The following is a 20620-nucleotide window of genomic DNA, read 5'->3' on the forward strand; positions in this document are numbered from 1 at the left end:
AAAAACATTATCCACTGAGTTACAGACATCTCTTTCCCAATGTAAGTCTAAAGGAAAAAGTATTTTTGGGCCCAAAGCATCACGTGACTGACACGGAAGTTGCAGTACCGCCGTTTGGCCACTACCAAAGTCCGGATCGTCGACCGGCGCACTTCCTGGGGGCTTGGTTGTCCCCTGTTTCCAGTCTTTATGCTAAGCTAAGCTAACTGACTGCTCTGTCGAGCTTCATATAATTAGCGTAGAGACATGAGAGGTGTGTCAATCTTCTCATCTAACTCTCGTCAAGAAAGCAAATAAGTGCATTTCCCCAAATGTCAAACTACTCCTTTAATGTTGTTTTAAGTTTCAAATTTGATGTGGCAATAGATTGTTCTATGGTCTATGAATATTGCATCATCATCAGCTCATTTTTTCTGATCATGGTCAGATCACTTCACTCCAAACAAAGAAAGATATCCACACTTCGCTCACAATATGGCTTTGGACTGACCGCTGTGTGCTCTTATACCTGAACAGACTGAGCAGAGTGTTCCAGGGGTTCAAGTAACTGCTCTAAACTTATATTGAGCTGACAGGCACAGAAAAATATTGCAGTGCATCCAACCAACAGAGGCCTGAAAACATTGGCAGTATTGTGTTAGTTTGTAGATAAACTTGCAGTTTCTCTTTGTCAGCTAAAATGTGCCCAGAGGCACACCGCCGAATGAAAAGCATTCTAAACACAGAAATATACACTAGTTAGAGGGAAGGTTTGGCCACTATAGAGACATGCTGTGGGTTTCTCCCTCAAGTCAAATTAATCAAAAGGTACCAAGGCACCAATTATTATTTATGTAAAATTAAAGGTACCCTATAGAGGTTTTTTTTGCCAAATTAAAGCTAACCTGTAAACTTTCTTTTTGTCAAATCACAGGTACCCTGTAGATTTTTTTTATGTAAAATCAAAGATATCCTTTAGAGTTTTTTTGACAAATTAAAGGCACCTGTAAAGTTTTTTTGTTTTGTCACATTAAAGGTACCATGTTGATTTTTTTTGTGTAAAATTAAAGGTACCCTGTATAATGTTTTTTTGCCAAATTAAACTGAACTTTATTTTATCATAACAGCATTGACATGAATCTGTGTTTCAGTCAGTAGACCTTCATCAGGAAAGATTCATTGAAAGTAGTCTTACTTGATGAAGGCCTACCCGCGGAAACACTTTAAGTAAACATAATCCACAGTGTGCAGGACTGGTTATTTTCTCCTCATACATACAAAATGTCCCCTTATATAAACGTATTATCTTTATATTGACCTTTTTATGTCTATAATCTAAATCACTATTGAATTGTACAAGAAAAATTGTATGATGCAAGATAATGACATTGGTCTTCTGTGTTTCTGTAGCTGCTCAGCCCGTCCAGACTCCTCTCCATATCCAACAGTGATGTCGGCAACATTAAAGCAAACTCTCTCCAAGTGATTTCCTCTTCATTTGGCACCCCGTCTTCCACATCGTCGACCTCCGCAATCCACCAGCTCAACAGCAACATCTGGCAGCTGTGTATCCAACTCGAGGGCATCGCCTGCTTTGCTCAGGCACTGGGGCGTGACTTTCGTCCCATTTTGATGACTTCACTGTACCCCGTACTGGAGAAAGCCGGGGAGGAGACGCTGCTGGTCAGCCAGGCAGCGCTGGGCTCTATGTGGGACATCAGTAAGGCCTGTGGTTACCCCTCCCTGAAGGAGCTGATCAATGAGAACTCTGACTACCTGCTCAACGACATATCACTCAACCTGCAGAGGCTCAGCCAGCATCCACAGGTAACACTGACACAGTTTGGCATGTTGTTAGAACGCATAGTAGCGCTAGAAAAGGAGGAAGAATAAGAACTAAGGAAACAGAGCCAGCATTTTATAGGAGAATTTGAGGAAGAAAGTGGTGTGCGCAGGAAGAGGAAATCAGTTATTTGAGGCTGTAGGATGTTTTCACCCTTTTAACTTTACACAATATGCAAAATCAACTCTAACTTCCCAAACTATTAATAATCTTTTTTTTAGTTTTCATAACTAGTAATATTTTGAGAAGAAATAAGCTACTATTTTGCTATGATTGTTGTTTCTTACAGTAGTTTATTCTTGGGGTTCCCAAGGACCCCAGTCGGCGGTCCTTGTATGTTAAATACAACGGCTGATAGGATGAGGGTTAAAGTGGAAATATAACAAGAAATTGTAACAAATGTAACGGGATTTTATAGTTTTATCAAAATACATTTGGACATTTCATCAGCAGATGTGGTTGCGCAAATGAATAGGGCGGCAATGAACAATTATTTTCATTGTCAATACATCTGTTGGCAATTTTTTGATTTAATCATTTTGTCAATAAAATGTCTGTAAAAGATAGGGGGGAAAAATGCCATCGTAAGTTGTCAGAGCCCAAGGTGACATCTTCAGATTGCTTGTTTTGTCCGACCAAAAGTCCAAAACAAGAAAATATTAAATTTTCAAAACAGTGAATATTTTTACAATCTTTGCTTGATAAATAACTTAAACATTAAACTTATTACAATTGTCATATACATACAGGTACTTACATTAAATTTGACATCTGCATTTAACCCATCCTAAGCATTAGGATCATTAGTTCAGTGTTTCACTCAAAGACACTTGGACATGCGGTAGGAGTCGGGGATCAAACCGCCAACCTTGCGGTTAAAGGATGACTCGCTCTAACCACTGCGCCAACGCCGCCCCAAACAATCGAACAACTACTGTATCAGAATTCTTGATGATGATTTTATGTTGATTATTGACTAATCAGTTCGGCACTACAAATAAATGAAGTGGCATAATAGGTTCTAACAATAAACACAGTGAACCCACAGTAATAGCAGTAGCAGTTTACACATTCATGGGGTACTCAGAAATGGGACATTGTTTTGCAAAGACTATAAGGTCCAGAGCCAAGTTCCAAGTCGAGATCAAGTCTTATACTAGTGTTTCAAGTTCTAAAGTAAAAGCTAACAGGCTTAAGTCACATGAGGCCACAAGTCATTGATATTAAAGTTAATTTTTTTAGGTCAAGCCTAAATTCATCAGATTCATGACTCGAGTTTGACTAGTCTATGTCTAGTCCACACCTCTGTTTTATCATCCAGGTGAATACTGTGAATGTGTCTGCTGCGCCCTGAATATGTATTTCTTCATATTCCCGTCTCATTGCCCAGGCTCCACGGGTGTTGACAGTGATGTTGAGCCACTCTGACTGCAGCCTGCTGCCTCTGGTCGGGGACATCGTTCAGGATGTGCTGACGGCTCTTGATCTCAGCTACGACCACACGGCTGCTCTTTTCTGCTCCGTGCTGCACGCGCTCTTGAAGGCACTGGGTGAGATTTCAAATTTCATTTATCACATGTGGGGAGGGTGAAAAAAAGATAAAGGACCAATTAATTATATTGCATATGTGACTCTACCATACCCATGCCATACTGAACCATACCATCCCACACTCTAGCATTCAATTCACTTAAAATCAAAGACTAAATAACGCTCCAAACTTACACTAACTTTGGTGAGGAAAAACTGGCATGGCCATTTTCAAAGGGGTCCCTTGACCTCTGGCCTCAAGATATGTGAATGAAAATGGGTTCTATGGGTACCCACGAGTCTCCTCTTTACAGACATGCCCACTTTATGATAATCACATGCAGTTTGGAGCAAGTCATAGTCAAGTCAGCACCTGTCAAGCTGTTATTGCCTGTTGGGTTTGAGTTTGCCATGTTATGATTTGAGCATATTTTTTATGCTAAATGCAGTACTTGTGAGTTTTTTTTTGACAATATTTGTCATTGTTTTGTGTTGTTCATTGATTTCCAATAATAAATATATACATGCATTTGCATAACGCAAGAATATTTGCACACTCCCATATTGATAAGAGTATTAAATTCTTGATAAATCTCCCTTTAAGATACATTTTGAACAGATAAAAAATGTGCGATTAATTTGCGAATAATCGTGATTAACTATATATATTAATCGAATGACAGCCCTAGTCAAAACATTTAAGAATAATTTACAGGTGATTTCTGAGAAGAAGTACAAGACAAAACAAAGAAATTTTTTTGCGTATTACCACTTTTGCATTACTCTTGTTGTTTTTCCTTTAGCGAGGTGGTTTCCCTCCAGTTGTTGTAGAACCATTGAGTCAGCCAGACCCAAGCAGACCTCCCTTCACAAAGAAGAAGCCTTCGACATCCGCCTGTTCCTGCTGGATCACCGCAAACAGCAAGAGCTGGCCGAGGGCATTGGAATAGAGGAGGATGACGACACTGAAGACCTTGGTAATACAGTATGCTGTCTGCATGAGGACAAAACAGGAAATTATATTTCCTTGCAGTATAGATTTGGTGTTGTTGTAGAAGTTATATTAGATGGAACTTATCAGTAGCGTGAATAACAATAAAGTATGAAATATAAGACTTGGGTATTTGCCAAATCGATAAATCATCCTTCTGATTATCACTCTCTCTCCAGAAGTCCCTCCTCCCACAGAGTGTGAGGATGTTGAAGATATTGGCGGCCCTGATGTGAAAGCAGAGCTTCCCTCCCACCTCAGCATCACTAAAGATGTTATGGAGCGCTGCATTCATCTGCTCTCGGACCCAAGTCTCAGGCTCCGACTCAAGGTACTGTCTGTAGTGTTGAAGGGGAACGTCGGTTTGGTTGATAATAATCCCAGTGAGGATTGTTCACCATTGTACAGGAATTCTTTTTAAAGGAACAGCGTGTAACATTTCTGGGGATCTATTAGCTGAAATGGAATATGATATTCATTACTATGTTTTCATTAGTGTATAACCACCTGAAAATAAGAATTGTGTCGTTAGCTTAGAACGAGCCCTTCATATCTACATAGGGAGCGGGTCCTCCTCACGGAGTCCGCCGTGTTGCTCCGCCAGAGAAAACTCCGGTAACAGTTTTGCGCTCGGCGGCTCACGTTATCGCAGTCTTGGAAAGGGAGGAGTGAGCACATGGTATTCAGTTGGTTGCAATCTGCAACCACACCACTAGATGCCACAAAATCGTACACACTGTCTCTTTAAATGCGTAGATAGATACTGGACAAAGAAATTAGTTTTGTCTCTACATTGATGGCTTTGTATTGATGTGACAAATCTCCCAGCCACACATGATATGATCATGAAGATCTGACTGAACTGATTATTTGGTATAATACATAGCTCAATTCATAGTTTGCTAATGTGGTTGTCAAATGAGCACTGAGAAAGAAAAGACTCACTAGAAACCACATTAACAAAGTTATTATTACCTGTAAAATATAACTTAAATTCTTTAACAAGGCATAGGTTTTCTGTGTGTTTTTTTAGTTTTAAAAACTCAAAGGAATTCACACTGCAGGAAATTAGTATAACCAATGAACTTGAACGTCTATCTCATGCTTGACTGTTGGCTCTAAGCCATAGAAGCTGTAGACAAAATCCATCGTTATGCTGCCAGTTCCAGATTTGGTACCCAGGAGACGGCATATTTATAGGTAGCTAACAAGCTGACATTATACAAGAGAAGAGTACAGTCGTGTTAGCAGCTCTGTGAGTAGTGCTCTGAGCTAATATCAACATGCAGACATGGTGATTTTTTACAAGGTATGTTCACCATCTTATGTGCGTGTTAGCGTGCTAACATTTGCTAATGCACTGAACAGAGTGCAGCTGAGGCTGATGGGAATGTGGGTTGAAAGAGTCACAGGATCACCGAAAAACGTTTGCTTTATTGTCTCAGAGCCATTAATATCTGAACCAGATTTCTTAGCGATCCATCCAAACAGCGATTAAGATATTTCAATCTTGATTAAAGTGTTAGACCGACTGGCAGGCTGTCATTGCCATCCCTAGAGCCCCTTCACCAGCATAGCGTAAAAACTCAGATGTATCAGGGATGAATCAACCGCTTCCTACTGAGAAACTAAACAGAAATGAAATGAAAATAACCCCACTGAACAGCTGAGCTGAAACAAACAAGTAAACATCGTTACCCAGGAGCTACCTATACACCACACATGTATGTGTTGTTGTTGTGGTTACACTCTGTATACAAAAGGTAGATACGTATATGAACGGGTGTTCTGCATGTCTTGGTCCTCAGGTATTGGACGTGCTGGAGCTTTGTGTCTGCGTACTGAGTGAGAAGGAAAATGAATTGCTGCCTATGGCCCATCGCTGCTGGCCCGCCCTCCTACAGAGACTCACAGCTGACGACCCTCTAGCAGTCCTCAGAGCCTTCAGGGTAATTAAAACAAGTCTGTCTTTTCATTTACTGTAGTCGTGGTAGTAAGTGTTAAAATGGCCTTTTCCTGAAAATTGTTAATGTGTCTGTGGATCATTTAATAACATCTGTAGATTGATAATGTGAAAAGTACACTGAATGTTTATTTGATAACTGTTTAATGTTGTATTAGATTATCTTTAGCACATTATGTATATGCACTAGGTGTGTCAAAGATAACAGGTTAACGCAAATTAGGTTTAACGCCAATAATTTCTTCAACGCATTAATGCAACTTGCAATTTTTAAGTTGTAGCGGGCTCAGTTTTAAAGGTAGAGTGAAGATACTGGTATCATATTTAACTAGTAAACCTAAGGAATCCATCGGTACAAACTATGTCATACTAGCTTGTCGTGAAGGAGGTTGAATAATGCTCCAAACTTAAGCTAAATTTGGCGAGGAAAAACTGGCATGGCCATTTTCAAAGGGTTCCCTTGACCTCTGACCTCAAGATATGTGAATCTAAATGGGTTCTATGGGTACCCACGAGTCTCCCCTTTACAGACATGCCCACTTTATGATAATCACATGCAGTTTGGGGCAAGTCATAGTCAAGTCAGCACACTGACACACTGACAGCTGTTGTTGTCTGTTGGGCTGCAGTTTGCCATGTTATGATTTGAGCATATTTTGTATGCTAAATGCAGTACCTGTGAGGGTTTCTGGACAATATTTTCCATTGTTTTGTGCTGTTAATTGATTTCTAATAATACATATATACATACATTTGCATAAAGCAAGCATATTTGCCCACTCCCATGTTGATTAAATACTTAACAAATCTCCCTTTTTTGAAAAAAATGTTCGATTAATTTGCGATTAATCACGCTTAAATATTTTAATCGATTGACAGCCCTACTATATACATTCTGTGCAGCAACTGAACAGATCTGATTACATTTTTGACTAAATTAAAATAACATACAGTATATATTGAAATGTGCCCATATTGAATCAATCAAAAGTTGTGGTTTCAAGTATAGTCTTAGTTCATTATGAAATAGCTATGATGGCTACTTTTGGCAGCGTATTTCATTGTTTGTAATTCTGTGAAACATTTTTTTCAAACTAACAAGACAGGAAAATCATCAAATTGTTTGCGGGTTGTCTTCCCCAGAGCTGTCTTTTCAAATTATTTCAGAGAATCACAGAAGATGAAAGTGGCCCTCTACCTTGTTCCCTGATGAATGAAGATCACACTTGTTTGTGATCATTTCTCAAAGTACAGGTGTCAATTGATTCTCCCGTCACTGGGAATTAGTCTTCTTGTCAAAACCTGTCTATTTTTGTACCTTTCATTCATATTTTCCCTGATGAATTGACAAAATCCGACATAACTGGTTTGTAAATTGTCATTTAGTCACTCATCACTGCTGCTGTCAAACTGTGCTATGGTCGTCAGCTTGCTGCGTACATACTTTACATGCTGTGTCTCTGTGCCAGGTTCTGTGTACGCTGGGTGAAACCTGTGGTGACTTCCTGAGGAGGAGGGTGTCTAAAGAGGTTCTGCCCAAGCTGAGCTCCTCGCTGGTGCGGCAGGCTCCGATCAGCGCCAAGGCCGGACCTGTCTACACGCACACGCTGGCCTACAAGCTGCAGCTGGCTGTGCTGGAGGGGCTGGGCTCACTGTGCCAGAGGCTGGACCTCGGTAAGTGAATAGAAACACAGAACACACAAACACACAGGTTTCCTAAGACACAACATACAGTATCACCCTGTATGATTATACATGGTATGATCTATAGTATAACAATGATCATACCAGGTCAGAAGTGGACATAGAACACTTGATCATGGTTAATCTTAGCCCTGATATGGCCACTTTCTTAAAAGCACAATGTGTAACAAAAGACGGGGGTTATGTTTTCACTGGCGTTGGTTTGTCCATTTAGAAGATTACTCCAAAAGTCCGCTATGGATCTGAATGACATTTTTTGTGGGGTGTGGCACAATGAACAATCCATTAGATTTTGGTGGCGATCCGGATCATGATCCGGATTTAGGAATTTTTTTAAGCATTCCAATCAGCCAGAACATTAAGACCTCAAGGTATAACACATGCGCAGTGTAACTGATGACGCGATGATGACGCATGACCCTGCCTCTTTCCTTCAGAGAGAGAGCGCGGAAGGTGGGGGGGAGGGGGGTAACAACTGTAGAATCTGCATTTTTTCACATTAAACTCTGTGAAATTACAGTAGAGTTTGACCAAAGTGCACTTGGTGATTGTTGGAAAGAGTAAAGACGGTGGTTTAGGTGAGTTTTATTTTGTTTCTGTCCAGTTTGAATGAAGTGTTTTACGATGCTCCGCTATGTACAGCTGATCTCAACATAAAAAAAAAATACACGTGAATGAAGGCACAAGCTGAACGGAGGGGGGGGCCGGAGGTCTGCGCTCTCCGAGTGCCATTCTAGTTGTTTATACATTTCTGTTTTATGCACAGGTTAGTCCCTTTAAAATGTAGCTTAGTTTTGCTGACCTTTTATTGGAACGGGTGGACGTTAAAGCTTTTCTGCATCCAGCCAATAGTGCCACCTCATTTCCAAGACTCTGTCAATGATGCTGGCACAAACACTCACAGGACACAGTGACTCGTGCTACCACCAGATGGCAGTCTCGTGTAACAATGAAAACCAGACAGGGGTACCACAGCAGCAGTTAGTGTATCTCAATTTGAAGTCATGATCCAGTGTTGCATTTTAAAATGTGATTGGGATAACTTGTATTTGGGACGAGGCTGTGGTTTTCACGACAGACACACTCCAGACAGACACATACACTTGTTAAATCAGTATTGTTTTATTATCTTTCCTTTGTTGATAGTATACAGCCAACATCCCAGGACATCCCATGCATTACAACAATTACACATGCCATTTCCACTCATACAAAAAAATCACACAATACTCGGTGGAATTTCGTGACAAAAAAGCCTTCAGGCCGTGGCAGTGCTTGAATTCAACACATTTTTAAAGACGTTTGAACATAACTGAGCGAACAGGATGCCGCTGAATCCTTAGCTGCACTCTCGACAACTGCTGCAAGCAACTGTTCCCCCTCAAGCTCCATTTCACCACAATCAAGCAAGAAACACTGTTAAATCTGCGCAGCAATCAGCAAATCAAGACGCCACAGGAAAGGAGGACATTTAATTATTTAACTCGAAAATGTAATGTTTTTTTTTTTGTTGTTTTTTGTGGTGTGGTTTTGTGCTTGGCGTAGCTTCAGTATTCTATCTGAAAATGTTCATCCAAAGTGGCCCGGGGGGCTCAGTGCCAGTGTGTTACCAATGATATAATTATGAGCTGCTTGTCTAATTTTTCATCCATCATTATGTTCATTAAGCACTGACGTCCGTGTCACAGTCATACTGAGTTCAGGTTGCTCCAATTTTCCAACACTGCTGAATACTTGAGAGGAAACACAGTACTTACAGTGGGACTAAGAGCATCTTAATGCTCCGTGGGACGTCTTTTCACCGCTATTTTGGGTGTCTTTACTTATGTGTGCAGGTTTGAGTGGATGAATGTTTTTTTCAAACTTTGTAATGAAAATAACATGCTCATCTACAGTAAGAAGTGGTGGTTGCAATCAGTGATAAAAAATGACAGGGAATATGGTCTTTTCATTCATCAAGTGGTAATCACAATCACTTGTACTACTCAAGGACAGTGAAGATGCAAGAAGTGGTTGGTGGGGTTGTAGCAGTGATAAATCAGTACATAGAGGTTTAATACAGCAGGTTCATAGGGCTTTTTTCAAAATGGCTATAATTCTGGTTGAAAAAAAAGAGCAAAAATCTGAGTAAGAATTAGATTTTATGATTTTATGGGGTGGCACAGACAATAAAAACAATCTGGAATAAATGCTCACCTGGGCAGGCTGAATTGGCGGCAGTACACTTTTGCACTCCAGCCACTCTCACTCAGTGCTCTTCAGTCGGTGTCGGTGCTTTCACTTCTTGAGTTTCTAAGTGAGGTGCGAAGAAAAGGTGAGAAAAGCCAGCAGAGTGCACCAGCAGAGACGCCATCTGTACCCGTCTCCAATAATAGAGAACATGTGACATACGCTGTTTGACTTCAGATCAAGTGGCACGTTCCTCTTTGGCACTGGTACAAATTTAAGACAAATAAAGAATATTAGTTTAAAAATCGCTGTTCTAAGTACGTACACTTACCTAAAACATTGTATAACCATGGCAACATGCCAGGCTTGCCACAGGTGTTTCAATTTAAGACTTATTCTTAGTTAAAAAACAACAACAAAAAATGTGAAAGCTCCTCCTGGGGGCTGCGCCTTGAGATCCTGTCCATGATAATCACAAACAGAATCGGTGACAAGGGATAATCCTGGCCGGACACCCACTGACAATATATTTAATTTTGTGCCAAGAATATGGACTCTCTACCCCATACTCTCCCGCAGTACCCTGCCACGAGGCTCCCCAGAGGACATGGTCATAAGACTTCTCCAAGTGATGGGTATCAAATGAAGTAGAAACCAACAAGACTTGGTCCAAACCAAGTACATGACTGGACCGTGTACGGTCATCACAATTTTATGGCTACATTGTTACACAAATAGTCAGTGGTCCAGCAGTACGTGTCCACCAGGTCCAGCGTGGACATGATGACGCGCTGCTCCACTCATCTGGCCATTCATACGGTGACGTACCCTATCGTGAAATGTACCTGATTGGTCCCTGGTTTTCTACTCGCCGTTTCAAACAGTAAACAACATGGCGGCCTGCTCGTAAACTTTCTGTTATTCCGTCTAAACAATCCACCAAAATCTACTTCTGAAAACATTTTAAGTGAGAAATAGGCTACGCCACTGCTGAATCTCATTTCATTTTAGAACTAGATCGCCTAGTTTGACAGTTTGGTCAAAGTTTTGTGAGCCGAAACGTCACGCTGGACGGGCTCATTTGCAAAAGGTTGAGATCGCACCGGTGAGTGGAACCGCTGACACCCCCCCCCCCGAAAACGTAAACAAAGGACTGTTCCCGCCTTTTCATTTTGAAAGAGCAACGGCCAATGAGGAAACTCCAACACTCGGCGGACCAATCGTGTGACTTCATCAGTTAGTCACTCAGTGACAAACTATTGCGTTTGTAGGGCTGACCCTCTGTGGTCCAGCCAAAATACGGTATCACATTAAGTTCTCTATTGGTATTGGTATCACTTTAAAGGTACTGGTATTTGTCCTGGTTTTGTAATTTTTTAAACGATACCCAGCTGCATTGCTCCCCCCTTTTTAAAACTGCCAACCACCACCACTTATACATTCTGCAACGTGTTTTAAAACAACACTAACTCAGCTTATGTTTTTCTTTGGGTGCCTCTGGATTGTTCTTACATAATGATAATATCAAATTGTAAAAGTGTTTTCCACAAGTCTACAATGAGAACGATATATTTGTTACACAGCCCGGATTATATTCATTACAGAGAAAGCCATTTCTAACAAACCCACCTGCTTTTGATGTTATAGCACTTACCTTTCCATCAGAAAAAGTACATGTAGTCACATTCATACAGTAGCCTACATGTATAGTAACCCATTAGGTTGACCTCTTCTCATGGAACAATATTCCATCAGCTCATATAACACCCCTTCAGTGTCTGTCAGCTCGGTGAAAGCAGCAGCTCTGGGTGTTGGTGTTGATACCCTTGTTTGCCGCCTGTTTTTGTCTCCCAGGTTCCCAAAAAATAAAGCTAGCTCTGCAGCCACAGCTACACCATTAGAGGTGTAATGATACATTCAGCTCACAGTTTGGTTGGATATGCCATACTGGCTTCTCGCTTTGATATTAACACAGTATTGCAAACAAAATCAGGATAAAACCAATCTTGACTGAAAAAATGTTCTCTATATTTTTGAGAGGCAAAATGTTTTTTACTTAACTTCCACCATTCACCACAAAGTGTAAAACAAACAAAGAGAAAAAAACAGCAAAATATATGATAATGGAACAGTAAACCTTAAACTGTGATGTGAGTTTTGCCGGTCTTACCTGTAAGTCAGTGTTCTCCTACAGTAACTTCCAAAGCAAAAATATTAGGGCTGTCAACCGATTAAAATATTTAATCACATGATTGTCCATAGTTAATCGCATATTAATTGCACATTTTTTATCTTTTCAAAATGTCCCTTAAAGGAGATTTGTCACTTATTTAATACTCTTATCAACATGGGAGTGGGCAAATATGCTGCTTTATGCAAATGTATGTATATGTTTATTACTCAAAATCAATTAACAACATAAAACAATGACAAATATTGTCCAGAAACCCTCACAGGTACTGCCTTTAGCATAAAAAATATGCTCAAATCATAACATGGCAAACTGCAGCCCAACAGGCAACAACAGCTGTCAGTGTGTCAGTGTGCTGACTTGACTATGACTTGCCCCAAACTGTATGATAAAGTGGGCATATCTGTAAAGGGGAGACTCGTGGGTACCCATAGAACCCATATTCATACACATATCTTGAGGTCAGAGGTCAAGGGACCCCTTTGAAAATGGTCATACCAGTCTTTCCTCGCCAAACTTTATCCTAACTATGAGCGTTATCTAGCCTCCTTCGAGATAAGCTAGTATGACATGGTTGCTACCGATGGATTCCTTAGTTTTTCTAGTTTCACATGATGTCAGTGTCTTTACTCTAGCTTTAAAACTGAGCCCACTACAACTTTAAAAATGCAAGTTGCATTAATGCGTTCAAGAAATTAGTGGCGTTAAAACTAATTTGCATTAATGCGTTATTATCATGATAACTTTGACAACCCTAAAAAATAAAGAATGCGTGCGTGGCTCTGTCACTGTGATTACTTCTCACTGTGTGAAGTTTCGTTCTGCCTTGTCAACAGTCAAGCCCTAATGAAAAAACTTCAAATTACGTCTGTTTAATGGGTTAATTAGTTGTGTGGTAAAGTCTCATCAGGACAAATTACCACAGTCCATTAACTGAAAGTGATGTATTAGTTAGTGTAATCGACCACAGATAACTTTGTAAAACATTCACTGGAAGATTTTGTGCCCCAAAGTTTCTTTATATTCTCATGAACTATTTTGAAAAGAAGTCAGTAAATGTACTTGTTGGTTATAGGACCTTTTTGAGAAATTCCTCAATATTTTTATCCATCTTTATATTCTTCCTCTAGCGGTGTTTGGTGCACCGACAAGAATGTTAGAATGCCCTTCCTCCGTCTGTCCCTCATCATACTCGACCTATGTAGTAATTTCTGGTTTATCCGACATCTTGTAATCTTTACGAGAGTCACACAGTTTCTCTGCACCTTAATGTGTGTCTAGCTCCACATTATTGCTTATTAAACGGTGTTTTATACTATAATCCATCATGAAAATTAACATATTTCCACAATGAAGTTACTAACTTAGCAGTTATGATGTAGCTATAACCTCCCCGCATAACTTTCTGTCTTACTTTACTGTTCTGTTTCGATTTTTGTTTTTATTTTAAAGGGGACATATCATGCTCATTTTCAGGTTCATACTTGTACTTTAGGGTTTCTACTAGAACATGTTTACATGCTTTAATGTTCAAAAACATAATTATTTTTCTCATACTGTCTGTATTAATATACCTGTATTCACCCTCTGTCTGAAACGCTCCGTTTTAGCGCCTGTCTCTTTAAGCCCACCTCCCGAAAAAGCCAAGTCTGCTCTGATATGGTGCACCTTTTGTGAAGGCACTGAAAAAGGGAGTTTTTCATGAAATGTCGCCTTTAAAGCAAGTGTGATTATAGGAATGAAAATGTGCACCAGCCAGGGTATGGTTTGGTTTTGGTCCATCTTAACCACCCATGTCTGCAACAAGTTTCCCATATGATTTAAAGGGGTACTACACCCATTTTCAAAATTCATACATGTCATTTCTATGGTCTAGGAAAGTCCAACAAATATTAGTAAATATGAACAAATCTCTTCCAAATCCAAAAACTTGAGTGCTAAAACTCAAACTTGCCATGTCATTGGGTATAAAGCGTTGAGCTGCTCCATAGACAATGAACGGGAGACTGATTTTGTGGACCCACAAAATGTTTGTTCTTTTTTATATCCAAATGAGCTTTATTCTATTGTAGTTTTGTCAGTTGTAAAACAAAAATATGTACCCATACACTCAGAACATTCCCCTGGGTTCTCTCAGTGTCATCGAGAACATCTCTCCCAATTCATTGTCTACGGAGTTTCTCCAGACATTATACCCTATGACATCACAAATTTTACAAACAAAATTTAGCACTCTAGTTTCTGGATTTGGGAGAGCGATGTTCATGTTTACTAATATTTTTTGGACTGTCTTAGACTATACGAATAACATGTATGAATTTTTAAAAATGGGCTTAGTTCCCCTTTAATGCATTTAATGTAGCAGAGTTCTCAGACGAACTAGCACTGTTTTCCTTCTTGTAATGAAAACTGCTACAGGAAACTATATGCATTGGGCCTACAAGGTTTGGTCATTGCTTTACATTTGGCTTACTGATAGTTTGGTTGATTATACTGTAGAAACCATGAGCTGATTTGAGTGGAGACAACAATAGGCCAGTAGCTTTTATTTTCTTATTAAAGGATAATTACGCTTCATCACAACTTGGCACCTATTTTTGTAGTTTTGGCCGTCATTTGTCTCGCTTATGAGAACATTATACTTGTACCCAAGTATTTGCTGAGGTCTGGGAAGACGCTGACATCGCTAAAATGTCTGACAGGGCTGAAAACACAAGGAGTCAGACGATTACAGGTTGTAACATTGCTTTCTTCATCATCTGTTAAGGTAAACTTTCAATCATAGGTCCAACCGTTGGTTTAAACATGAAATCTTTTGCAGATTTAGCTGTCATGTGTGCTTGATGTTTAGCATTTGGCATGTGAGATGTTCTTTTTTTTTATGACATGCTAGTGTCATGTGCTGGTAGTTGGCTGCATTTTGTGTGTTAGTGCCACTAAACATGTTAGAGGAGCTGCTGATTGTTCTTTAGCCACGCAAGCTGCATGGCTTGAGGAATGGCCACAATGGCTGTTGTCACAGTGGGTTGGCTACTTGTGTTTAGTCCGGGTGGGCCACTGTGCTTTATTGTGCGTGTACTAAAATACACTCAGTGGACACTTTTATTTGGTACAGCTTTCTAATATTGGGTAGGACCCCCCTTTTCTCACCAGAACAGCCTGGATTCTTCATGGCATGGATTCCACAAGGTGCTGGAATCTTTCCTTTTGAGATCAGCCTCACACACTTGTTGCAGATTTGTCAGCTACACATTCATGCTGCGAATCTCCCGTTCCACCACATCCCAAAGGTGCTGCAGGGATGACATATTTTTATAGGCCAACCAGGAAGTTAACATCGCCTTGGTTCCCTCGACAAAAAGCCAACGGGATGTTTCTGTTGGCTTTTGGATTATTGCAGAAAATAAGCTCTGTGGCAAACAAACGTCTATGGTACTTACACATTTTGTTCAGTAAGATAATCTCCACAAATAAACACCACTTCTATGATTTTTGAAGCGTAAAAGCAATCGCCGGAAGTAAAAGCTAACGTTAGGCTATAAACGAACCACACTGCGATCACATTATTTCACGTCACCACCAGTAAGCTAAATGCGGGCTAGTGTTCAGTGTGATGACATTTTGTAGTCATATTTAGCCTCTTGTTAGCAACTGCCTTTTTAAGACGAGAAAAGGCTTCAAAATTCACAAGTGTGATGATAATTGGCGGTATTTTATGTCGTGGAATGAAACGTGACAATCTCTTCAGCTTGTGTTAACCACAGACCTTATTTCAGGCATCTAACCAAAAACCCATTCCAAAAAAATCCATTGACTTTGAGATGAAGGAACCGGAAGTGCAAAAATGCTAACTTCTGGGTTTTAGGACTCATTCCTGCAGCACACCGTTGGATTGAGATCTGGTGACTGTGAAAGCCATTGGGTCACACTGAATTCACTGTTATGTTGGTGGAACCATCTTGAGATGAAGTGTGCATCGATCTATGGATGGCTGTGGCTGAGAGGTAGAGCTTGTTGTCCACCAATCGAAATGTCGGAGGTTTGAACTACAGCTCCTCCAGTCCACATGTCCAAGTGTCCTTGGGCAAGATACTGAACCCCGAATTGCTCCTGTTGGCCATGCCATCGGTGTGTGAATGAGTATTTAGATTAGATCCTGATGGGCAGGTTGGCAACTTGCATGGCAGCCTCTGCCATCGGCGTGTGAATGTTTGTGTGAATGCTGACATGTAGTGTGAAGTGCTTTGAGTGGTCGGAAATCCATTTACCATCCATTTAACTGAACCTCTTCACCAAGTCTGCACACTTTTATGCAGAGGTGTTGCCACAGGATTGGCTGATTTAATAAATACACTGTCTGTGTACTTACATGCTGTCTTGTGTCTTATCATGATGGCAAAATTTAACTCGGGCCAAAGTTGAAAACCTTCAAGATTGATCATTGAGTGATTTTTCCTCTACTCTGGCAACTGCATTTGATGATTTTGGCAGATAGACCTGGTGTATCGTACATAAAGAGGTTGCCTTGTACAGTGCAGCTTTAAATAGTGGAAAAGCAACCTCCATCCATTGCATGATCGCTAGAGACTACAAATAGACAACTGCTGCAACACTACTTCCTCACTTCAAATGTTTTAGTTACAGCCCTCATATGCCTGGAATGTAATCAAGTAAAAAAATAAGTATTTTCTGTCACATTCACAAGAAACCTTGTGCGTGTTTTTTTTCTCACTGCCACTTGACGCCGTCCTCCTTCATATCAGAAGGGGAGAGATTCAGAGTTTGGAGAAGGAGAGAATGTGAAAGAGCAGGAGAGAAACAGTCAGCGGCTGCAGCCTTACTCATGTGAATACCGATTTGGCTACAGCTTACCTCTGGGACGCCTGCAGCAAGCCAATTACCGAGCCTCAGTCACAGAGAGAGAAAGACAGAAACACAGATTGACTGAAGCAAATAATGCGTTTCAGCCGCAGTCCTAGCTTCAGCTCCAATTCCGCCCGGTTATTCATTTACCACGAGATCTAACAGCACCTGGCCCTCTCCTCTTTAGTATTTCTCACTTCTCTGCCTTCCCCTCCAAGCACCTTGATTCCACAAAAGACTACAGGCTATGAGTGCAGCACCAGAAGTGGAGGCAGAAAAGGGATAAAAGCGGGTTGCTAAATAATCGCATTTAACTGAAATGTGCACTGCTGCTTTTATTCTTGACACACAGCGAGCAGGCCCGGTTCAAGCCGAATGTGGGTTGAATTGGCAAACAGAGTAAGCAGAGAGGGAGAGAGACATGTTTTGAAATGAGGCTTGAAAGGCAGCCCAGTTTGCAGCTTAGGGAACTGCTAAATGTCTGCTGGGAAGGATGGAGAGAGAGAGAGAGAGAGAGAGAGAGATAGGAAGAGGAGATGAAAGAGTGGAAAGAAGTCAAGTGGATGGAGGGAGCAGGAGCTGGCAAGGTTATGAAAGGTACAGATAAAGAATGGAGGGATAGAGAATGAAGGCAGGTGGGGCAGTGTACATATAACTGCAAGAAGAAAAAAAAGATGAAGGGAAGGATAGAGGAAAAGGTAGCTGTTTTCACACACATCCACTCCTCAAAGGGGGAAGAGTGGATGTGTGAAATCCAGAGATGTGGAAGCAGCCTGCTGTGAAATCTTTCCTCAGCCATCTCAGCAGTTTCTCTCAGCTCATTAGGAGTTAGAAAAGGTAAAGTCCAGGCATATTCTACTTCTCCCCCCCCCCCCCCTTCTTTCATCTTCTTCTCCTCCTCTTCCTCCTCCCTTTCCAATTTAACCATCTTACCAAGCTGCACAGTATGCCGGGAACTGTGATTACATCTTGAGGTTTTGATCACGTGGATTTTAGGAAACGATATACAGTATAAGGTTGATGTTGATATTGGCTGCTTCTTTTCTGTTAGCTCAAAAAGAGCTATGAGCATTCTGCTTCTGCTTGATCTAAACTAGGGCCGTCAATTGAATAAAATATGTCACCGTAATTAATCTCACGATTGTCCATAGTTAATCGTGATTAATCGCAAATTAATTGCGCATCAAGTATTTAATACTCTTATCAACATGGGAGTGGACAAATATGTTTGCTTTTTGCAAATGTATGTATATATTTATACCTGGAAATCAATTAACAACCCCCAAAAATGACAAATATTGTCCAGAAACCTTCACAGGTACTGCATTTAGCATAAAAAATAAGCTCTGATCATAACATGGCAAACTGCAGCCCAACAGGCAACAACAGCTGTCAGTGTGTCAGTGTGCTGACTTGACTATGACTTGCCCCAAACTGCATGTGATCATCATAAAGTGGGCATGTCTGTAAAGGGGAGACTCGTGGGTACCCATAGAACCCATTTCATTCACATATCTTGAGGTCAGAGGTCAAGGGACCCCTTTGAAAATGGCCATGCCTACTTTTCCTCACCAAAATTTAGTGTAGGTTTGCAGCATTATTTGGCCTCCTTCAGGACAAGCTAGTATGACAATGGATTCCTTAGGTTTTCTAGTTTCATATGATGCCAGTATGTTTACTCTAGCTTTAAAACTGAGCCCACTATAACCGCCGAAAGATTGATTCTGTTAATGTGTTAAAGAAATTAGTGGCGTTAAAATGAATTTGCGTTACCGCGTTATTATCACTTAAACTTTGACAGCCCTAATCTAAATACATCATGTGTTTTGACAATAACCACATGATTGAAATTCTTCATTTATGTATTTAATATCATGTAAATATTTTGTTTCTGCCAAGGCTAATAAATACGTATGTATTTCACAATTGGATTCTAAAAGACAATACGGAGGATGAAATGTAGTAAAGGTCCCGTGTTTGGTTTTCTCAGGTGAAGCGGACCTGGATGCTGTTTGTGAGGCGTGCCTGCCCTACCTGAGCTGTAGACAACCAATCAGACTGCAAGATGCCGGCATAAGGTGAGTCCTTATCCAAGACAAGTCCTTCCATTTCATGCTACATATTGTACTTTTTACTTCACTACATTTAAAGGTTCGCTATATGATATCCTAATAAATTTGCATCCTCAATTTTATGATGAAGGAAATAAAGCTGATGCTTTTTGGATATTTTAAATCCCGCAGCATTTTTTAATATTCCACGATTTCCGCATTACCGCCACCAACTGTCGAACAGCAGAATATCGGAAAACCCGTGGCGCAAAGGGTATTGCGTCTTCCTACGTGCGCATGCGATATAACAGCAAAATCTTCTGGCTGAATCCAAATGTCAATCCCCCAGACTTGTGGACTGGTGGGCCCCTCAGTCATACTGTGATATGACACTATGTTAAGTCTGTGAGGGTGCTGCTCCAACTACTTATTAGTTTCACTATCGATTAATCTGCCAATTCTTTTCTCGATTGATCATTTGGTCTGTAAAATGTTGCAAGATAGTGAAACTTATCTATTTCCTAAAGCCCTAGGTGATATCTTCTTTGTCTGACAGTCCCAAACTCCGTGATATTCAATGACCTATCACATGAGATAAGGAAAAGAAGCTGGAATAGAGAATGTGTGGCACTTCTGCTTGAAAAATGATCAACCATGTCGTCAATTAATTTTCTGATGATTGACTAATCGATAAATCAGCTTATGCTCTCAGCTCTACTTAAGATACAGCTGAGTTTCTTTGATATAACAAAGTGCGAGTGCACGCACACGCTGTAATGAGCTTCTTGACGCTGGCTGTCCGTGGTGCTGAATATTAAGCTGAATACACTTTAAAGTGACTTTGCATATTTAAGTGTCCGTAAGCTGTGCTGTATATTTAAAATGCATACATCACAAAGCGTGAGTGTTGTGAAGGACACAAAGAAATGTTTTATTCTGTTCAGTATGAAAACAAAGCCTAATGTGGTGCCCTTTTATAATTCATATTACTGGGTGGAGGTCAGCTTAGGAAAGTAAACAGATTGATTTACCTGCTGCTCGAGGCAGCTCGTATTAAACCTACAATGAAGCACTGGCCGTTCCTGTGGGCTTCATGAATATGCAGGTCATCTATTAGGAATGTCAATCTGTCATCATTTCTGTATTGGATCTATTGTACAAAAAAAAAAGCAGCTTGTGGAATATACGCACTATAAATAAAAAGAAAAGAGAAGATGGGCAATCATTTCTAAGAGTGTCCTCGGTTAAGATGGATTTTAAGATCATCTTAACCTTGAGATGCTTTTGGGAGATGGGGCCCTGGTTGGTAAACATGAGCCTGTTGTCATCTGCAAAA

The 20620-nt window shown here is 40.5% G+C and overlaps 1 protein-coding gene across 5 annotated transcripts in view; it reads left to right on the forward strand.

The window, feature by feature from the left end:
• Positions 1-20620, forward strand: part of tti1 (TELO2 interacting protein 1) — a 37071-nt gene that overhangs the window by 7859 nt on the left and 8592 nt on the right. For 4 of the 5 annotated variants that reach the window (XM_074642952.1, XM_074642953.1, XM_074642954.1 and 1 more), the window contains exons 7-13: positions 1390-1806; positions 3213-3372; positions 4156-4329; positions 4523-4674; positions 6152-6292; positions 7776-7980; positions 19224-19311. In XM_074642952.1, the coding sequence (XP_074499053.1) occupies positions 1390-1806; positions 3213-3372; positions 4156-4329; positions 4523-4674; positions 6152-6292; positions 7776-7980; positions 19224-19311 (1337 nt within the window). The remainder of the gene's footprint in view (positions 1-1389; positions 1807-3212; positions 3373-4155; positions 4330-4522; positions 4675-6151; positions 6293-7775; positions 7981-19223; positions 19312-20620) is intronic. The other variant, XM_074642956.1, reaches the window with a different exon arrangement.

This window comes from Sebastes fasciatus, chromosome 8, assembly GCF_043250625.1.
Source record: "Sebastes fasciatus isolate fSebFas1 chromosome 8, fSebFas1.pri, whole genome shotgun sequence".
Lineage (NCBI taxonomy): Eukaryota > Metazoa > Chordata > Actinopteri > Perciformes > Sebastidae > Sebastes > Sebastes fasciatus.